Source organism: Engraulis encrasicolus, chromosome 5, assembly GCF_034702125.1.
Source record: "Engraulis encrasicolus isolate BLACKSEA-1 chromosome 5, IST_EnEncr_1.0, whole genome shotgun sequence".
Lineage (NCBI taxonomy): Eukaryota > Metazoa > Chordata > Actinopteri > Clupeiformes > Engraulidae > Engraulis > Engraulis encrasicolus.
The window spans coordinates 29,400,064-29,422,912 of record NC_085861.1 but is presented as its reverse complement, the minus strand read 5'-3'; the positions used below and the strand labels follow the sequence as shown (position 1 = coordinate 29,422,912).

At 43.0% G+C, this 22,849-nt stretch overlaps 1 protein-coding gene across 1 annotated transcript in view; it reads left to right on the top strand.

Annotated features, from left to right (window-relative positions):
- The window catches only part of LOC134449223 (NACHT, LRR and PYD domains-containing protein 3-like), a 52,990-nt gene that overhangs the window by 11,693 nt on the left and 18,448 nt on the right, over window positions 1-22,849 (top strand). Inside the window, exon 4 of the mRNA XM_063199067.1 lies at window positions 11,120-11,293. Within this exon, the coding sequence (XP_063055137.1) occupies window positions 11,120-11,293 (174 nt within the window). The remainder of the gene's footprint in view (window positions 1-11,119; window positions 11,294-22,849) is intronic.

Genomic DNA, 22,849 nt, shown 5'->3' with positions numbered 1-22,849 from the left:
GTGTGTGAAATTAGTGATTCTACTGTTGTTTCTGTAGGTTGTTGAAGAGCGATGCTGCTGAGCAGGCCTGTGCCTATCTGACTTCAATTCTACATGAAAACCCTTTACTGCTGACAGAGCTGGATCTGAATGGAAAGATACCAGGAGACTCTGGAGTGAAGCAGCTCTGCCCTCTACTGGAGGACTCACACTGCAGAATCAAGAAACTCCAGTTAGTTATTAGAGTTTGATCAGTATAACTTGTAATTAAGAAAATATGTTCTATGTACAGTGTGTGACATAAGAACAGAAATCAGCATTCAGCTGGTATGACGATACAGTAGTGCAGTGATGTATGATGTATTCACAGGGGCGCTGATAAAAATGTTGGGCCCCATGAAAGATTCAAATTTTGGCCCCCCAAAATGACAAACTATGTTATCAGCATCCTTCCAGGGGCCCTGTCAGAGCTGTCGGCCCCTTAGAATCTGTAACACCCCCCACCGCCCCACCCCTCGCAGCACCAATGTGTATTCACATCATACAGTACACGCACACGCGCACACACACACAAACACACACACACACACACACACACACACACACACACACACACACACACACACACCATCCTCCAGTTGGCATAGTAACCATGACATCCTCCAGTTGGCATAGTAACCATGACATCCTCCAGTTGGGACCCATGACATCCTCCAGTTGGATATGAATGCAGGCTAATACAATAGTATTCATGATAGCAGCTGTAGGTCATGTAAGAATGTTTTCAGAGGGCTCCAGATAGGGGGGCTGCAAAGGGGGATTTGCAAAATTTCAGTTTCAGCTGTCATATAGTTTATGTAACATAAGAATATGAGGAGGAAGATGTTTTATTTATCCTTGAATGTTGACTATTTTATAAATAAGAGTAGTGGTATGCGTGTATAAGGCAGCTATCCATATTATCTCTTCTAAACTGAACTAACTAATTTTTGTGCATCGGTTGTTACACTACAACAGCAGTGTGAATGTTGTGCACCTTCTGTAACTAATTGTCTTGTTTTCTCTCTGCCTCCCGCCACACACACACCTCCAGACTCGAGTCCTGCAGTATAACAGAACAGGGCTGTGCTGCTCTGACTTCATCTCTGGGATCAAACCCCTCACACCTGGGAGATCTGGATCTGAGTCATAATAAAATAGGAGACTCGGGTGTGCAGCAGATATCTACTCTGCTCTCGAATTCAGACTTTAAACCATGGAGTCTGCGGTAAGCAAAGAAACACAGATGCATCCGACTAAATACTGTGGGCTATTACTATCTACTACTATCTAATCTCTCTTCCGGAAGTGGTGCACGTAGTTGGGTTAAAGACGTTCAAAATTACACTGTCCTTCAGTGCTAACAGATGCTTTTGCTTACTGCAACTGTGAAAAACTGAAAAGTGAATGCATGAAAGCCAAGCCAAAAAAAAACCTTTTTTTTTGCAATTGTAGTAAGCAAAAGTATCCATTGCACTGAAGGACATGTTGGACGTCTTTGACCCAGTTGCAGCGGCTCCTTACTCTCCCGAACCTGCAGTGTTTATTTGTTGTTAAAATGTGTTTTTTGGAATGTCTATCGTCGGAAACTACATCGGAACGCACGCACAGTTGGCAGCAGCTGTTGCAGATATGAATGGACAACATAAGCGAAGTATTAGACATACAAAAAGAGTCGCTAGAAGAACTGGGGATACTTTGCCTGCCCACTTCAACATCAGACCCGTCTGTCTTACCTACTTGGAGGCACTCTAAACGATGCTCCAGAACTAGGAAGAGGGGCAAACAAGGTGGCGTCGAAATAAGGCTTGCAGCCAACACAATTCGTCCAGCAATACCATCAATACTCTTGGCAAACGTAGATCACTGGACAATGAGATGGATGGCATTCGGCTGCTGAGATCAGCGAACAAAACAGTGAGTAACTGCTATGTGACTGTGTTCACGGAGTCATGGTTCAACGACCACATACCCGACTCTGCTATACAACTGAAGCAACTAACATGCTATCAATACAAGCTGACAGAGCCCTAGCAGACAAAAAACGTGGTGGAGGAATTTGTGTTTATACACATGATGCTTGGTGCCGAAATGCTACGGTAGTACACAGACACTGCTCTCCACTAGCAGAGTTCATGGTCATCAAGTGCCGACCCTTCTACCTCCCGAGGGAATTCTTTGCGATTTTACTAGTCATGGTTTATATCCCTCCCAGCAACAACAACAGCGACAGAAGCGCGGCACTGAATAAGCTGTATCGGGCCGTCAGTGAAGAACAAAATGCACATCCGTATGACTTCACAATTATTGCTGGTGATTTTAATCACGCAAATCTGAAAACTGTGCTTCCAAAACTCCACCAACATGTTAACTTCCCAACAAGAGGACAAAACACCTTGGACTTTGGTTACACCCCACAGAAAGAAGCCTACGAGGCAAAGCCCCTCCCTAACATCGGACACTCAGACCACCTAAGCATCTTGCTATTATATTGCACGTTACACTCAGAGGGCAAAACTCACCCAACCAGTTCTGAAGGAGGTTAGAAAGTGGCCAGAGGGGGCTGTCTCGCAACCACAGGACTGCTTTGAAACCAAAGATTCCAAAACATCTGCCACTCACAACAACCACATTGACATTGAGGAGTACACCGACACTGTGACCTCCTATATCACAAAATGCATCTATGATGTACAGAAACAAAACACATCACCACTCTGGCCAACCAGAAGGCATGGCCACAGACTGCTGAGGACTACTCACACAACTACTACAAAAAAGGACTACTCACACAAAATAACAACACACTTCAAGGACAGCAGAGACGCACAGAGCCTGTGGCAGGGCATTCAGGCCATCATGGACAACAAGCCTGCACCACGGAGCTGTGAGAACAACAGCTCTCTGCTCAACGACCTGAACAGTTTTTTGCCCGTTTTGAAGCACACACGCAGAAAATCCCACCTCCCCCTCATGACCAACCCCTGTACCTGTCCTCTGCCAGCGTGAAGAGGACACTAGCCACCATCAACCCACGCAAAGCAGCTGGCCCAGACAACATATCAGGCCAAGTGTTGAAAGACTGTGCAGAAGAGCTGAAGGATGTTTTTACAGACATCTTCAACACAGCTCTGGAGCAAGCAGTCATCCCATCACTTTGCAAAGCTGCCACCATTATACCTGTGCCAAAGAAATCATCACCATCATGCTTCAATGACTACCGTCCTGTATCACGCCCATAATCATGAAGTGCTTCGAATGGCTAGTCATGTCACATATCAAAGCCACCCTACCCCACACCCTGGACCCCTACCAGTTTGCATAGCGAGCCAAGCAACCCACGGAGGATGCAATCGGCTCTGCCCTCCATCCAGCCCACTTAGACAATAAAGACTCATATGTGACAATGCTGTTTATTGACTTCAGTTCAGCATTCAATACCATAACAAACTGGACAAGCTAGGATTCAGCTCCTCCCTCTGCAACTGGCAGCTGGACTTTTTGTTGTAGAGACAAGTTATTCCCGACAAGTATGTGTCGGGAATAACACCTCAAGCACCTTGACCCTGAGCACGGGGTCAGCAAAGTTGTATGCTTAGCCCCCTGCTGTTCACACTGCTGACACATAACTGCACAACTACCCACAGCACTAACCATCTAGTGAAGTTTGCGGATGATACAACACTGGTGGGCCTCATCAGTAACGCCTCGTACCCACTGGGGAAATTGCCTGGCGGGATCCGCGACGCGCAATATCGCGCTGGGGGTGTGGTCATGGATACTCCCAGTAGATTCTCCCCGGGGCTAACTACGCTGCTCACCCGACTTTCGAGCCTCACGGTGCGGCCTGTGTCTCGCAGCTGACACTGGGTAGACCGAGCGAGATAACAAACGGCGAATGGTCGTTTGCACGTATTACTCACCCAATATTACAAATGCGATTGTGTTTTGGTCCTAGATAACATTTAAGCCCCGTTATATCATTATAGAAGTACAGAAGTAGTCTAATATAAGCTTGTAGCTGCCTGGTTCTGGTAAAATGCTAACGTTAGCTTACCCGGTTAGCTCAAAACATTGAGTGATCAAATGGCAATGTGGGGTAACCTATTTGTGTTACATAAGTTCGTGGTGCATTTTTACATCAATCCGTGGTAGTCGTGACATTTATAAGCATTTAGGGTCTTTATATTCAGCAAAAACGTGATGTTGGAAATCACAGAAATCGCCGCCGACCATCAAATTTGCAAGATATAGAGAGCTCGTCTATATCAAATCGCGTCCCGCTGCGATATCGCTTCACCTCGATTCACCACGATATCGCCCCCCATTCAAAGTCAATGAGAGCGGAGCGGAATTACCCTGTGTGGGTACGGGCCGTAAGGGGGACAAGGCCCACTACAGAGAAGAAGTAGACTAAATGGTGCAAGGACAACAACCTCCTGCTGAATGTCAGCAAGACCAAGGAGATTGTTGTCAACTTTCAGAGGGGCCAAAAACAACTGCTACCACTGACCATCGACGGAGATGCTGTTGAGAGACTGAGCAGCACAACGAAGATCTTTGGAGCGCCACTCCCCTCCCTGCAGGACATTTACACCACCCGCCTCACCCGCAAAGCACTGATGATCACCAAGGACACAAGCCACCCTGCACACAAACTGTTCAGTCTCCTGCCCTCTGGAAAGAGGTACAGGTGCCTCTGCTCCCGTACCACCAGGCTGGCAAAGAGCTTCATACACCAAGCAATCAGGATGCTGAACACTTAACCCGCCCTCCCATCACTGATATCCCCCCTCAACACTGTATTGTGATTGCACATTCTACTTGCACTAACTCAAAACTCAAAAACTCAAAACAAACACACACACACACACACTGATACAATACAACACACACTGATAAATCCCGCCCCCAACTTGCACTAACTCAAAACACACACAAACACACTGCACTGACTTAAAAGAGCACACGCGCACACACACACACACACACACACACACACACACACACACACACACACGCACGCGCACGCACACGCACACACACACACACACACTGAACCAACTCAAAACAAGCACACACACACACGTTTCTGCTGCTTCATGCCTGTCACGTGAATGACTGTACTGGAAAACTAGCTATATTGCACATCACAAATTGCTTACTTTATATTCATTATTATTTCAAAATGTTACCATCACTATGTCAGAATCGTCAAAATAGGACATATCTGGAAATGCACAACACTACCTCTTTACGTTCCATGTATGTCTATGTCTAATTGTCTATGTCCACACCTAAAATCTATGTCTATGTCTGCATGGGAAAGTAAGAAACGTAATTTCAAATTCTTTGTATGACCAGTGCATGTAAAGAAAATTGAAAGCCGACTTTCAAAGCCGACGTGACTTGACTTGACTATAGTCAAACTATGTGTGTATAGTGTGTCTGAATGTGTCTAAGACTAAGTGACAGAGGGTGACTGTGAGGATGTGAATTGTCATCCCCTCCTCACCGCTCCGTTTGTGAATGCGCACGGGCAGTATTTACAACTGCAAGCGCGTACAATGACTCTCTCTCTCTCTCTCTCTCTCTCTCTCTCTCTCTCTCTCTCTCTCTCTCTCTCTCTCTCTCTCTCTCCCGGTTGCGCAAACGGAGCACTCGCATTCGTTCACACATACACACACACACACACACACACACACACACAATACTGATTCTGGACTAGTGCAACATGTAAATGGACATTGTTGTGTCAGGTTTTCTTGGGGAGAATGTTGGAACTTTGGGGGGAAAAGTTTGGACAGTTTTGGTTGTCGCGGGCGACGCCATTAACCACGAGGTTATTGCATACATCGCATTTCATATTTCACACTTTGCCGTTAAAACAGTCCCTCCATAACATCCACAGTATCTAGTGAGGTACCCGCTAGCATGTTCCACTACCTAACGCACCACAGTTTCCCCGCCAGTCCACTCATTCACTGCGCAAACACTCAACACTCCATTCCTCCACTCACCAGTCCACTGCACACACCAGCTCCGCCTCCATCCTTCCACAAGGCAAGGCAAGGCAAGTTTATTTGTATAGCGCATTTCATACACAGGTGCAACTCAATGTGCTTCACAAGATTAACAAATGCAAAAAAAGAAAGGAAACATGGAAGAAAGAAGGAATTATATTAGAGTCAAAGAACATTTAAAACATTAAGATAAAACATAAGGTAAAATGATAGTAATAATAAAATAAAATAAAAATAAATAAATAAATAAACATGACAATATAAAAAAATAAGAATTTGAGCTAGGGGAAAGCATCTGAGAACACCTTTGTCTTGAGTCTAGATTTAAAACTATCAATAGTGGGTGCATTTTTTTTGGGTTTCGCGCGCTATGCGATTAATCACGATTAATCACAGAAAGTCATTGAGTTAATGCGATTAAAGATTTTCATGTTTGCCCACCCCTAATTTAAACACAAGTAGCATTGCCTTAAAATCAATTCTGTAGCTTACTGGGAGCCAATGCAGCGATCTTAAAATTGGAGTAATGTGGTTGAACGTCCTTAATTTTGTAAAAACCCTTGCAGCTGCATTTTGTACAAGTTGAAGCAGTTTGATTGTCTTTTTGGGGAGGCCTGTAAAAATGCTGTTACAGCAATCAACCTTACTAGACATGAAGGCATGTATTAGCTTCTCCAGATCATGTTTAGACATAAGGCCCGTAAATTTAGAGACATTTTTTATGTGATAAAATGCAGACTTAGTAATAGCTTTCATGTGACTGTTTCATGTGAGATTTTTAACTGTATCCCTTGCTTTCAATCCCTTCGTCTCAAGGATAGTAGCAATCTTTTGTCTCTCCTCTCTTTCCCCAAATATAATTACTTCAGTTTTATCTGTGTTCAGCTGGAGGAAATTCTGAGACATCCATTTGTTAATTTGGTCCATGCAATGATAGAGTGATTCAAGGGGAGTGTAGTCATTGGGGGACATAGATAAGTAGAGTTGGGTATCATCCGCATAGCTATGGTAATTTGTGATATTCTCGATAATGTGTCCCAGTGGCAGCATATACAGATAGAACTGTAGTGGTCCCAGAATGCAGCTCTGGGCGACCCCACAGTTCAGAGACATTGGTGATGAGGTATGGCTTCCAATGGCGACAACAAAACTTCTCTGTTGTAGGTAAGATGTTAAGCAGTTTATTGATCACTATGCCTGTAAAACCAACTTAGTATTCCAGTCTATGTAGTAGTATGGCGTGATTAACTGTGTCGAAAGCAGCACTTAAATCTAGTAGTACCAAGACTGATGATTTGCCAGCATCAGAATTCAATCTTATGTAATTCATAAGAGCTGTTTCAGTGCTGTGGTAGGCACGGAAACCTGATTGAAACTTATCAAGGTAGCTATTAGACATTAGGAAGGCAGTTAATTGGTTAAAACAATGTTCTCTATTATTTTATCCATGGATGGTAGATTGGATATGGGCCTATAGTTGTTTAGTACCAGTGCATCCAAGTTGTTCTTTTTTAGTAGGGGTTTCACAACTGCTTCTTTCAGACAGCCTGGGAATATGCCTGTTTGTAGTGAGGTGTTGATGATCTGAAGTACATCTGGTGATATTAGATGTAAGATGGATTTGAAGAAGGCTGTTGGTAGAATATCTAAGTCAGATGTAGAGGAGCTAAGACTTTGTACTGTTCTATTAAGAATGTCCACATCAACTAAATGAAAATTTCTCATGAGGTTAAGATTTAACTTCACCGTAGCAAGTTGGTCCGAATCATGGGCCGGTTGCACCTGTGTGAGTATGTTTGTACGTATTTTTTCAATCTTTCCTTTGAAAAAGGATGCAAACTCATTGCATTTGCTGACTGAGAGGAACTCAGAGGGCATTTTATTTGGTGGCCTTGCTAGCTTTTCCACGGTGCCAAACAGGACGCGTGCATTATTAATATTTCTGTTAATTATGTCAGAAAAAAAGATTGTCTAGCTTTAGAAATTTCTTGGTTGTGTTTCGAGAGTGTGTGTTTATAGATTTGGTAGTGTACTTCAAGTTTGGATTTACGCCACTGTCTTTCAGCCCTCCTGCATTCTTGCTTTAGCAATTTAACTGTGGGATTCATTCTCCAAGGTGCTTTTTGATGTCTCACTGTTTTGATTTTTTCGGGGGCAATAACATCCATAATATGGGTCATCCTTGAATTAAAACTGACCATGAGATCATCTGCACTATCTGAAGTTTAACTTTGGATCTCTGAAAGTGCTTGCTGAAAGAGTGAGGCTGTCTCACAATTGATTATACGTTTTTTGACTGTAACAGATTCCCTTTGAACATGAGGGTACATAGAAACATCAGAAAAAATGCAGCAATGGTCAGAAAAGCCATAGTCACTTTCACACTAGCACAAGCTTTTAAACCTTTTGTGATAATTCAGTCTAGAGTGTGGCCTTGGCTGTGTGTAGGTCCTGTTACATGCTGTGTAAGGCTAAAAATGTCAATAAGACTTAAAAATTCCTTAGCATAGGCATTCTCTAAGTCGTCCAAGTGGAAATTGAAATCGCCTGATGTAAACAAGCTTTCATAGTCCACACAAACATTCGACAACAGCTCACCAAACTCCTCTAAGAAGAGTGGTGCAGAAAGTCTTGGAGGTCTGTAAATAGTCAATAACAGTATGTCAGAAGAACATTTAAGAACTGCAGCTAAGTATTCAAAAGAAGAAAATTCACCTAGTGCTGTCTTTTGACATTGAAACAGTGCCTTAAAAATAATTGCTATCCCCCCTCCCTGTTTATTCTGCCTTTCTGTACTAATGAAATTAAAGTGTGGCGGAGTTGCTTCTATAAGTGTGATAAAGCTAGTGGATTTTTTCAGCCAGTAAAAAATCAAGGTTGTGGGTACAGATAAAATCATTATAAAAGGCTTGTTTTTGAGAGATCTAGCATTCTTCAAAGCTAACTTGACATTGAGCATTGGAGGCATTGCCACTGTGATATTCTGAGGGGTTCTTTTTTGAACATATCTGAGATTTTCCAAGTTTGCCCTCTTGGGGGAATGTATATGTGTCTAAGAGATCTCGCTTAGCTGTTAGAACTGGAATAGAGAGATTGTCCACGGGTCCCCTTATCTGCTTATTTTCAAAACTACCGTTACTATGTGGGTAGGGACCCAATTGATATCAGACTGTGCTTTCAACAAGGTCATCATCACTGATACTATTGCACTCCAGAGCACAGACAGGTGGAGGTGGGGCCCTTCCTTTTTTGGGTGCAATAGTGGATGGAAGTATTGTTTCAGATTTTGGGGTAGAATGAGGTTGACCTTGAGAAATATCCACATAGGAAGCTTGGTAGGAATGTCTGGGGGTAGAAAAGGAAGATCTGACAAAGGGGAGTAGTCTCGCCATGGTTGCTGGAAATCTCAGTCTTGGAGATGAAGATGGTGTTTCGTCATTCCGGAAAGGTTGTGATTCCATTGGTGATTGCATTTTATCACCGTTGCCAGAGCTTGATGCTGGTGGCTGCGTTTCACCACATCTGGGGGGTGAGTTTGGTTTTGAGGAAACCACATTTCCTATTTCCTGTGTTGACAGTTGCTTTTCGGCAGACCTGGGTGGTGCTATTGGTGATGCCGATGGCATTTTGCCAGTCCGACAAGGAGGTGAACACTTGATCTCCGGCGAGCGGTTTGCTGACAGTTTCTGTGTGGTTCAATTTGTGGCAAGTTCTGTGTTTTGATGGGTCAGTCATGCCGTCAGTCATTCCACTTGATTAGAGTGGGGCTACGTCATCTGTGTGTGTGCTTTCACCAGTCAGTGGCTCCGTTTGTACACTGGAAGATATCAAAACAGGCACAGATTCATAGGGCTTGTTGAAATGCCCATGTGTCTGAGTGGATACTGATACAGGTCACTTATCAGCGCCCAAGGTCTCAATGCAGTAAACAAACTGGTCTGTTAGCACTTTAGCGCCGGTCCAACTCAGTTCTGCACTATTTCGTTTGAAAAGTACAGAGCGTCTCCAGAAAGGGTCAAAGTTGTCAACAAAGCTGATACCGTTGGCCCTGCAAGTCTTTGCCAACCAGATGTTTTGGCTATATAGTCGGGAGAAAGCATAGTTGTGATAGCATCGTGCTGGTATTGGCCCGCTGATGAAGAATGGAATTTTCAGATCTTTTAGAGTTGAATATAAGTCATTAAAATCCTTTCTGACAGTTATTTGCTCTTTGAACAGATCCGCTGCCCCGCAGTGAACAACAAGGCGATCAATAGATCTGTGGTCAGACACCAATTGTGGAACACTATCCTTGGTCTCACGCACTGAAGCCCCAGCCACAGCGAAAGCGCATCCGCTGGGAGAGCGCACCTTTTCTGTTGATGTGAGCTGCCAATCAAACTGTCAGCTTATCCGCAATCTATTTTGTTTGCTATTTCCGCCCTTTAGTTGTTCATTTGTATTTTTGGTTATTGTATTGACATGTCATTGGTGGGGGTAAAATGTATATGTATTTTGATATTGTTTTGGCCAATTTTAATTCTGTAAATATTATGTGGGGAAAGGTGATTGGTTGTTTAGGGGGGAGAACCAATGGGGTGTCAAGGGGCTCTGATTGGTGCAATTAGATGGTACCTGGGTTTTGTATTTAAGATGCCCTCATTCTCTGTTTGGGTTAGAGAGGGGGAAGGACCAGAGGCTTGTTGTGAGGCTGTCTGAAAATGTAAGTCTGTTTTTATGCTACACTTTTTGCTGGACTTTGGTTTGGCTATACCGGAGCTAAAAGCTATTCGCCTTTTTGTTAGCATTATTCAGCATCATTTTTGTATATGGACATTTTGCACCTTTTTGAACTGAAATATTATTTTTTGCTATTTTTGTTGGATTTTGACTTTTGGATTTTTGCCTACACTTGGACATTTGGAACTGCACTGTTAAAAATAAAATACCATCTATTTTTTGGATTTCTGACCACCTTGTTTCCGTTTTTCCTCCCATCTTCATGGTTGCCTTACCCCCCACCTGGTGGTGACTGCTCACATCCTCACAGTGACCAACCTTTACTGTGATCTCCCCGTACTTCCCCACTTCCTCTCCAGGCTCGATGCCTGCAGTATAACAGAAGAGGGCTGTGCTGCTCTGACTTCAGCTCTGATGTCAAACCCCTCACACCTGACACTTCTGGATCTGGATAATAATAAAATTAGGGATTCTGGTGTGAAGCAGATATCTGCTCTACTCAGGAATCCAGACTGTAAACTACAACGGCTTTGGTAAGTAAAGAGACAAAGAGTGTGTGATGCAGAATGTGTGTGTGTGTGTGTGTGAGAGAGAGAGAGAGAGAGAGAGAGAGAGAGAGAGAGAGAGAGAGAGAGAGAGAGAGAGAGAGAGAGAGAGAGAGAGAGAGAGAGAGAGAGAGAGAGAGAGAGAGAGAGAGGTCATTGGGTGAAGCAGCAGCTGATGTGTGTGTGTTCATTCCAGTGTGCTTGTGTTTAGTCATGTACTTGCTGCAGGATACACACATGCGTGCATGAACATGTTGCCATGTGTGTTTTATATCAGTTTATGGTAGCATTGCTGCAGAGTGCTCAGACTTTAACACTTTATTAAATATGTGCACTCGGTCACACACAGCAAGCATATCTTCTCAATCCCTGTGTGTGTGTGTATGTGTGTGTGTGTGTGTGTGTGTGTGTGTGTGTGTGTGTGTGTGTGTGTGTGTGTGTGTGTGTGTGTGTGTGTGTGTGTGTGTGTGTGTGTGTGTGTGTGTGTGTGTGTGTGTGTGTGTGTGTGTGTGAACCCTGTGGGAAGCTAAATGTGTGCTGCAGCAGACTATTACACTATTAGTCATCATAGAACAATTTCATTCCACATTTACAGTCACTCTATTATTTCTATTATTAAAGCCCAACTGGGAAACTCCAACTCCCATTGTCATTGTGACTCAGCACTCCACTGCACACAAGACTGCACACAACGAAATTGCATTTCTGCCTCACCCGTGCAAGGGGGCAGCCCCCAATGGCGGGAACAGTGTGGTGGGACGGTACCATACTCATGGTACCTCAGTCATGGAGGAGGATGGGGGAGAGCACTTGTTAATTACTCCCCCCACCAACCTGACGGGTCGGGAATCGGACTGGCAACCTTTGCTACAAGTCCGACGCCCTAACCGCTTACCCACTCATTCATTGTCTTAATTACAGTTGTGCAGAATGTCTGTGTGTGTGTGTATGTGCGCTTGCACTTAGTCAGATGTGCGTCTGCAGAATGTGCGCGTCACGAACGACGGGGATTGAAACCGGGTCTTTTGCGTATCAGGCAGACACTTGACCACAAGACCAAAGAGGTGGCTCAAATGCAGAGGGAGGCAGACAATGGAAGTCAGGTTCAAAAGTTTTACTGTGTCAAAAAAGGATGAATCAACAAGGCTAAAAGAAGACCAACATGTCACAAAAAAAGATTCAGTTTGCAATGCTCAGTTGTAAATGGTAAAAAATTCAGGAACAAAAAATCCAACACAGAGAAGATCCAGCATAAGATCAAACAATGTCCAACATCCAAAAAGGTTCACGGCAAAAGGCAAGATCAAAGTCCATACAAAGTTTCAAAAATCCAAAAAGTCAAAAACATCCCAAGAGCAAAAGATTCAAGAGAGCAACGGAGACTTGTCAGGTAACAATATCAAGACCAAAGAAACTCAACAGAAGAACAATCTCTCGGGGGGAAATGCATTAGCCACAGTGTAGTACGGGCACGTTTCCTGAGGACACGAGTGGATGGAAAATGCTCCCTTGCGCATGGTCATTGGTCAGTGGGTGCGATGGATACAATTTCCATACTAAATTGCCGTACTGCCTTGCGCATGGTCAGTGGGGGCGACACCATGATGGATAATTTGTGGCCAAATTAACGGCAGCTGTTGGTCAGCAGTAATTGCTGGGGGTGATTAAGGACAGCTGACAAACATTCTATGCGTTTACATGAGACACTTAAGTCCGATTTAACTCACTTTAAATCTGATTAAAACTTAATTCCACTCTAAAAATATAATGTAAACACTTACCGAACAGGATTTAAATGCCAACTTCACATAAAAAACGGTTTTACCTGTTCCTATTGTCAAACGGACTGTCACCCATAAATACACAAACATCCAAGGTCCCATAGTGGGGCGTCACCTCCCCTTGGCGCGTTTCCTAATTTAAATAAATTATGCAGTTTCACGAGCGAATAAGAAAAGCCTTTCTCTCTGACATCACATCGAAACGAGGCGTTCCTAATGCAAATGAGGGGCCAACCCACCCCCAACCTGTCCTCCCCGCCCTCACCAGAGCCCTTGATAAGAACCTCCCCCCCAGAATGGATCAGAGGAAGTTGAGATTGAAGACCCGCGGTTTTGAGAAGCTAAGTAAGCTAACTGTTTATTAGCATGGCAGAACATACTCGTTCGTGTGCGATTTGTGGCAGTAAAGCATAGACATCGATGCATTTCTTGCCAAAAAAGGAGGATGATCGGAAGAAATGGCTGGAGTTCATCTATGGGACATCACAACCAGCTTAATATAACAAGATGTTAGTGCTAGCGAGTTCACTAACATGGGGGAATATAGCCGTGGCTTCGCAACAAGGCTGATTCTACCACCTGGGTCAATACCATCACATAGAACAGGCACCAGCCCACAAGCGGTAAGTCGTGGATTATGAAGTTTTGCATCCAGTGTTTTGTTACAATAGCGACATGTTTGTTTCGTTCTGTGGCAGCCTGATATGGGTAGAATTAGAGCTACATAGCCACAGCCACTGACTGGCGTGTGCCTAGCTCCAGTTCTATATCAGCATGATAGTGACCAAGCTAAGTAAAACAAAAAAGAATGTTTTGTGCAACGGAGCCCTTTTTTGAGCTACTGGACCCAGATTAATCCGCGCAGTACTCCGGAGTGTGTTCAAACGAGTGAACAAAACAATTGTGTTTATTTTTCGTCCCTTCGCCCTGGCTTTGAAAGTGGTTCTTGCTCTCTAACACACCCAATTTGCGTTTACCTGTTGTATAACGCTTATACTCCTCATTTCGTTTATGTTTCGAAGTCACGAAATGGTGGCAAAGCTTTGGTTAGTGTAGGTATTTGAACTATCGGGTGATTGGCTTTAACTGCCGTGCACCGACAGTACATTCACTGTCTTCAGATCGCCATGGCTTGATGGTCGCGCAGGCACTCGAAGATGGATGCCCACAAGTCAGATAAAATATCCCTGGTTTTAGACTATGTAGCCTACGTTTTTCCAATTGGCAATGCGGGACAGAGAAAGATAATGACTCGTGCGGCCTGGAATAGTTAGTTAATGACTAGTACGCCCTGTAAAAGTCCCAGGAGAAATCGCAGGCAGATGTTCTATGCAGACTGGACGATATAAAGGACACGAATGTACGCCTTTTAACACGAATGCCGTTCTGATTATCGGGGGGGTCGAGGGTCGATAATCTCCCTGACATGAGTTTTTGGAACTTTGGATGTCTGCACACGTGTACCTAGTTTCTAAACCTGTGTTTCTAAAACTGTTCCAAAATATTCACCACAGCTCACCTAGGTGTAGTTGCTGTCATTGACACACTTGTTATGCTAATGCTTTGGGGACCCGTTTTCTTTCTGTCTACAGAGCAAGTCAAGTACTCAAGTACTGACACCACCCTTTACCCATGTTGCCACTCAGATAGACCGACCTCGACGTTCGACGCAAACCACTCAGGTGTCCATGCGCACATTAGGCCCTCACATGAGAAGCAAAGGTTTGTTGTTTATACGTACATTACATTTCTTTTGTATCAGTTTCTGTATATTTCATTTCTTTCTTGTGAGGCAGATCATTATGAATTGAAGCAAAATGCTATTCCAGAATGTGTAGCTACTTGCAGTTACTATAGGCCCCACTATACTGCTCCTTTCTGTATGTTATGGCCAGTGTTAGGCAAGTTACTCAAAAGCTGTAATGCATTACGGATTACATGTTACTGTCTTTTCCAAATCCCTTACACTACACCATTACTATATTTACACTGCTTTTGCATTCATTTAGTTAGTCTCATAAAAAGAATAGGCCAACATATAGATCTGGTCATTGTGTGAAGCAATCTCATGAGGCATGCATTTTTCACCTCCAACCCAGGAGGTGTTTTTGGCAGCATGCAGACTAATAACTTCCAGGTTCAGGAATAGCTTCTTTCTGACCCACCACACTGTATACCACTAAAAAACAGGTAATTGGAATGCATTTGTAATTTAAGTTATTTAGCATTGTAACTAAGTAACTATTACAGATTTCCCCCTGTAGTGCCTTGCATTACTGCATTACAGCAAAAAAATGCAGTAATTAATTACTTTAGTAATGCATTACTGCCCAACACCCAGGTTATGGCATTGCAGTATGTGAAAGTGTGTAGTGTCTTCTGTCAGTAATAGTGGTGTCAACAATGATCGATTCGGCGATCCGAATCGATGCGGGGCATGGACGATCCAGAATCGATCCGGCAAGTTCCAGAATCGATCCGGCAATTTTTTTAAGTTTCAATTGCTTCCATGGATATTTCGGGAGCAAATGAATGTTAAATTAAATAAAAGCACTTCAAGACATTGAAAGACTCATACACGCTGATCCAGAAAACAGCCAATGAATTGTTGCTCATTATCTGACTACTTGTATTGCCTCATCATGACTGATTAAACATTTGCTTTGCTTTCAGTAGAAATGTAATGCATTGCAATGCATTGTAGAATTGAATCGGATCGGATCGCATAGAATCGAATCGAATCGCTACCTTCCGAATCGTGATCGAATCGGATCGTGAGGGCAGTGCCGATCCACACCACTAGTCAGTAACACACATTTTGTTGACTGTAGAAGTCCAATTTGATTGCGACATCGACGCAAAGAAGTGTGAAAGCAAAGGAGTAGGCACTTCTGATGCACCATGGGGCCCACCATCCTCTACACCCATCAGGCCCGTTCAACATCGCCCATCTAAAAGACCTCGGGTGGAGGAAGAGGAGAAGGAGGAGGCCATCACCAGCGCTGCTGCAGCTGCTGCTGCTGCTGCTGCTGCTGCTGACGTCACTGACACCCTCTCATTACCTGATCCTGATCCTCACGATCAGGTATTTTCATGTATAGATGTATCAAACCATGCGCCTCCAAAACATCAGTTACTCAGCATTCCGGAGGCATGCAAACCGTTTCCTTGAGCCGGCAGTGATTCACTCATGGCACCAGCTTCAAGACACTGAAGTGGAGTCTCTGAGGCACAAACAAGTCAAGCTTGGCGGGGACATGAGGGCAGATTCACCTGTTTAGTTCTTTCCATGTGTCTATCTGCACACATCATGTAAAACTGTTGCAATACGGACCCAAATGTGTGATGAAATTTGAATAACAGCCCTGTTTTGTATTTGAAGGACACTGTGCCAATTATGGAACTTACAGTCTTATGAATCTGGAGACCAACAGCATCATTGACCTTCAACTAGTACAGGTTAGTGGGCACTTGTGTATAGAATGATGGACATTTTTACACAATTCGCATTGCCTATTATCTGCTTTGCTTTCACTCTCACTGACAATTCTTTCTCTATAACTCAACACTACGTCCTAGGCAAGAAATATAAGCTTTGTGTTAAGTCAATATATACTTCCTTTCTATGTGTTCGCAGAGCAATGAAGTCGGTGGGAGCCACAATATGGAGAAAGAGGGACTCACAAGAGGACTGCAGCTGTTGGAGTCGAAGGGTGTGGCTGTGGACTACATTGTCACAGACTGTCACCCTCAGATCCATAAGTTCCTCAGAGACCGCAAGATAGCGCATTATTATGTGTGGCATTTGGAGAAAGGTCAGTACCTTATGGGTTACAAAGTGCATTTTTAATTCCACGTAGGATTCTCATATGTATGACCATGACAAGCAGGGGTGGATTANTGAACAGGCCTATGAGGCCCCAAAGGGACAGGTCAACTTGGCCCCGCGGCCAACACCCCAAACCGGCCTTCAAAACCACATTTGCCATACTGGTCCTGGTATAGTCCCTAGGCCAAGCCAGTTCCGGAGGTCCAAGGGGGCCAAAGGGCCAAGTCCCTAATATAAGAGGCCAGGCCAACTTGGCCCTATGGCCTCGACCCAAACCAGCCTTCATAACCACCGTAGCAATAGTTATCTTTCCAATTATTTGAGTTCATGAGATGCTACCATTGATTGTGTTTGCTACAAAAAAAATACTTCTGTGTAGGCCTACTTACTGTTAGCTGGATTCGGCATTTAAAGTTGCGCTTTTGGGCTTTTAGTAATCATGATTGATGGATAGTAATCTCAGCATAGCATCACGTGCGTGGCCATATGACACTCATTTTGTCATCTCAACATCCCAAATATGAGGAAGTGAGTCAGGTGGGATTTGCCCTGAAATGTATTAGAATGCATTAAATTGCATCTAAAAATACAACATTTTCACCCACCCCCTTACACAAATTGTCTACCCACCAACAGCACCCCCTGCCAAAAATGTGTTGCTGTGGCTCTGCGCACACTATATATGTTTTAAGTTCTATAGCATCCCGACTCTATAGCATGGGGGGACTGGGGTGTATTGTAGTGTCCAATTACCTGCTAGCTGTGGGCACTGTGTGTGGTTTACTTAACATATCCGATTAGCAGGGTCAAGGTATGTTTTTTTGTGGGGGTATGGGGACCAAGACAGTGTCCTAATTTCTTAATCTGCCCCCGATGACAAGTGTGAAGTACACTAATACCTTTTGTGACTCTCAGGTCTGTCCAAGAAGGTGGCAAAAGCAGCTAAAGAGAAGGACTGTGAGGTGGTGAAGAAGTGGCAACGAGGGATCAGCAACCACGTGTACTGGTGTGCAACATCCTCCTTCTCTAGGCCAGAGAAACTTGCCAAGTGGAAATCTGAGATGAACCACATGCAAAACAAACACGAGCACGACAACCCCATCTTCCCGAAATCCCAGAAGTGGTTTAAACCAGGTACTTATTGTTATACTGTTATTCTGAACTCGCTGCATGTTGTGACAATGCCTTTTGAAGAGATATTTACATTACGCTTTATCTTTTCAGGTACCAAAGCCATAAGGAGGATGGAGAAGATTCTTGTTAACAAGAGGGTTCTCAATGATGTGGAGAAACTAAACTCTCGGTACCAAACATCAACTCTGGAAGCATTTCACAGCCTGATGTTGCGGTTCACACCCAAGAATGTGGTCTTTCCTTTCATCGGAATGTTGTGCAGGTACTATATTTTTTTAAACGCCAGCCTTTTCAACATGTTTGCAGTAGTGCCAGTGACACGAATAGCAATGTCTATATCTTAGAAAAAGAAATGTGTTTTCCTACTGTGTTTTGCTATGGTTTTGCCCACTTGAGGTCACAGAGCCACTTTTAACCATATGCTTTTTAAATTTGATTTACAGACACTATCTGGCAGCACTTCACTTCAATGAAAATGTAGGGCGGACCCAGGCAAGAATCACAAAAGGAACCTTGAGATACAGCATCCACGACCCCAAGGCCAAAAAGGGAGGATACTCTGTGAAGCCAGTGAAGACAAAAGCAAAATACCGTAAGATATTTCACAATTGTTTTAATCTTTTCACTGAAAAGTTACATTTGTAACAAAATGTTTTTTAAAAGGATATACATATTTACTCTGAACAATATTTCCCAGGTTACGTGCACAAGATGATGAGTCTGTTGTTCGAGGAGGTCATCCCAAACCCTAAGCCGTACTTGGAGGAGCTGGAAAAGATTGATGTTCCGGATCCCCTGTCCTCAGCATTCCACCACCCTCCACTGGCAGAAGCTGTAGAATCCTACAGATCCCGCTTCAATCAAGGGCAGCCCTGAAGCCTACATACTGGCCCTCCGTGTCCGGAAACTCCTGTCTGATGCGCCGAACGACACATGCCGGGATGACGATGTAGACTTTTCTCCCCAGCCAACCCCAGCACCAACTGACGAAGCATCTGTAGGCCAGATGCTGGCATCGTCTGGAAGACAAAGATTGTTGTATACAGTATGTTTGTCAATGTTGTGCCTTTGCATTTTTTTAATTATATGTAACATTTGTAAATACATTTGCTTACAAGAGCCCCCGGTGTAATTTATTTTTCATAAATCATTGTGCACAGATATGTATGACTTTTATTCTGGAACAATGAGTAATGATTAAAAAAAGAAGTAGCGATGTGTAGTGTATGATTTGTGTGTTTTAAAATAGAAGTGACTACTTTTACTGCCACTTAAACAGTGCAGTGAGTATAGTACAACTACAGCATGCCTGTGCACTGTTTTAACTTTGAAGATATATAGAACGACTACCTTTGGTAGCCTCTCACTTGCAGGCTTCCGTGGTCGGTCCAGAAGTCATTGAGGGCTTTCTGCAGTGCATATATATTTCGGCACACAGGTTCCAGTCCAGGGTGTTGGCTCATGCAGGCAACAGGGGTGATGGTATCGGTCAGTCTTGTCATTACCTAAAAAGTTGAACATGAATGTGTATCATTTATCAACGACAAAGGCTACCCATCATCACACATAAGTGCAGAGGTGTCCAAAGTAAAAGTACATTTTTGGTACCTATAACACTAGCACATAGCATAACATAGTTGTTACACCATTTACCCCACTCCACCCAATGAGAGACTGTGATGTTACTGAAAAACACTAAAACCCTTTTGAGCCAACCACAGTTTGCTTATCATAACATAAGTATATGGATCTGCTTGCTTACTCAGACAAGTTCCCTCTTGTATTGGAAGTAAACAGTTTATTTTCTTTTTAATTTATACTTGAAAATATATTCTGCATAAGCATCAGAGTATGATGCATATTGCTCACCAGTGTTGGGCAAGTTACTCAAAAACGAATGCATTACTGATTACATGTTACTTTGGTAGCATGCAGACTAAAAACCAAGTTCAGCAATAGCTTCTTTCTGACCCACCACAATGAATACCACTAAAATCCAGGTCATTGTAATGCATTGCAACTTGAGTTATAGCATTGTAACTAAGTAGTAAATATTACAGCTTTTTGCCCTGTAGTCAACATACTAAAAGATTACAAAGACTAAACGCTTACAGAATCAGACCTTGGTCACAACATTGTTTATTATTATTAGAAAGCATAGTTGAAAGCGATTGCTAAAACGCTAATCATACTTGTTGTAATAACACGACAAGAATAGTAATAAACATTGAGGTTACCATTCAGAAACGTTCATAGTCAAACGATGAGGAATCGGTTCCTCCTCCACCTCTCCATCGTCCTCTGACTCAGGGTCATATATATAAGGCTGTATCTCTGAAGACATGTTGAGGTTTTAGTTCCAAAAACAATGTTTTCCAAACAAGCAGACGAACCAACTAACAGCTTGTAGCTTCCCAAAGTTGTACACAGCGCGAGCGGGGGAGGCGGATTCATTCATTCATGGGAGGGAGCCAATCAGAGACATCTCATTATCACGTCACGCATATTCATGAGAGGGAGCCAATCAGAGACACCTGCTTATCGCGTCGCGCATATTCATGAGGGTAAGCCCTGAAAGCCGGAAAGTCCTGTCGTTTCTCAACAAGCCATTTTTCCGGCCCTAAACACCAGCTTGAAACAACGTAACCACAACGTTTTTTTAAACGGGACCAACGCGTAACACATTCAATAACATTGGGGAACACAGGGATGGGACTAGCCTTGAGTTTATCTGTACCCACAACCTTGATTTTTTATTTTTAACTGAAACATGACTGGAAAAATCCACTAGCTCTATCACACTGATAGAAGCAACTCCACCACACTTTAATTTCATTAGTACAGAAAGGCAGAATAAACAGGGAGGGGGATAGCAATTATTTTCAAGGCACTGTTTCAATGTCAAAAGACAGCACTAGGTGAATTTTCATTTTTTGAATACTTAGCTGCAGTTCTAAAGTGTTCTTCTGACATACTGTTATTGACTATTTACAGACCTTCAATATTTTCTGCACCACTCTTCTTAGAGGAATTTGGTGAGCTGTTTTCGAATGTTTGTGTGGACTTTGAAAGCTTGTTTATATCAGGCGATTTCAATTTCCACTTGTACGAATTAGAGAATGCCTATGCTAAGGATTTTTTAAAAGTCTTATTGACATTATTAGCCTTACACAGCATGTAACAGGACTAACACACAACCAAGGTCACACTCTAGACTTAATCATAGCAAAGGGTATAAATGCTTGTGCTAGTGTCAAAGATTATGGCTTTTCTGAACATTACAGCATTTTTCTGATGTTTCTATGTACCCTCATGTTCAAAGGGAATCTGTTACAGTCAAAAAACGTGTAATCAACTGTGAGACAGCCTCTCTCTTTCAGCAAGTACTCTCAGAGATCCAAAGTCAAACTTCAGAGAGTGCAGATGATCTCATGGTTAATTTCAATTCAAGGGTGACCCATATTATGGATGTTATTGCCCCTGAAAAAATCAAAACAGTGGGACATCAAAAAGCAGCTTGGAGAATGAATCCCACAGTTAAATTGCTAAAGCAAGAATGCAGGAGGGCTGAAAGACAGTGGCGTAAATCCAAACTTGAAGTCCACTACCAAATCTATAAACACACACTCTTGAAATACAACCAAGAAATTTCTAAAGCTAGACAATCTTTTTTCTCTGACATAATTAACAGAAATATTAATAATACACGGGTCCTGTTTGGCACTGTGGAAAAGCTAGCAAGGCCCCCAAATCAAATGCCCTCTGAGTTCCTCTCAGTCAGCAAATGCAATGAGTTCACATCCTTTTTCAAAGGAAAGATTGAAAAAATATGTACAAACATACTCACACATGTGCAACCGACCCAAGATTCGGACCAACTTGCTACGGTGAAGTTAAATCCTAACCTCATGAGAAATTTTCATTTAGTTGATGTGGACATTCTTAATAGAATGGTACAAAGTCTTAGCTCCTCTACATCTGACTTAGATATTCTACCAACAGCCTTCTTTATATCCATCTTACATCTAATATCACCAGATGTACTTCAGATCATCAACACCTCACTACAAACAGGCATATTCCCAGGCTGTCTGAAAGAAGCAGTTGTGAAACCCTTACTGAAAAAGAGCAACCTGGATGCACTGGTACTAAACAACTATAGGCCCATATCCAATCTACCATTCAAATAATAGAGAAAATTGTTTTTAACCAATTAACTGCCTTTCTAATGTCTAATTGCTACCTTGATAAGTTTCAATCAGGTTTCCGTGCCTACCACAGCACTGAAACAGGTCTTATTAAAGTTGTGAATGACATAAGATTGAATTCTGATGCTGGCAAGTCTTGGTGCTACTAGATTTAAGCGCAGCGTTCAACACAGTTGATCATGCCATACTACTATATAGACTGGAACACTGGGTTGGCTTTAATTACAGGCATAGTGATGAACTGGTTAAACTCGTACTTACAACAAGACATACCTCATCACCGATGTCTCTGAACTGTGGGGTCCCCCAGGGCTCCATTCTGGGGCCACTACTATTCAATCTGTATACGCTGCCACTGGGACACATTATCGAGAATAACTCCATAAAATACCATAGCTATGCGGATGATACCCAACTCTACTTATCTGGGATTTTGTGATTTTTGCGGTCAAAATGTCTGATTTTGTGGCGGCATTTTCTCATTTTTTGCAAAGATTTTGCGCCCCTTTCTGGGTTTTTTTGGTAACTGAAAACCACAATCAGTCTAAGCAGGCTTAAGACAAAATAGAGAGAGATTCAGAAACACACTTCC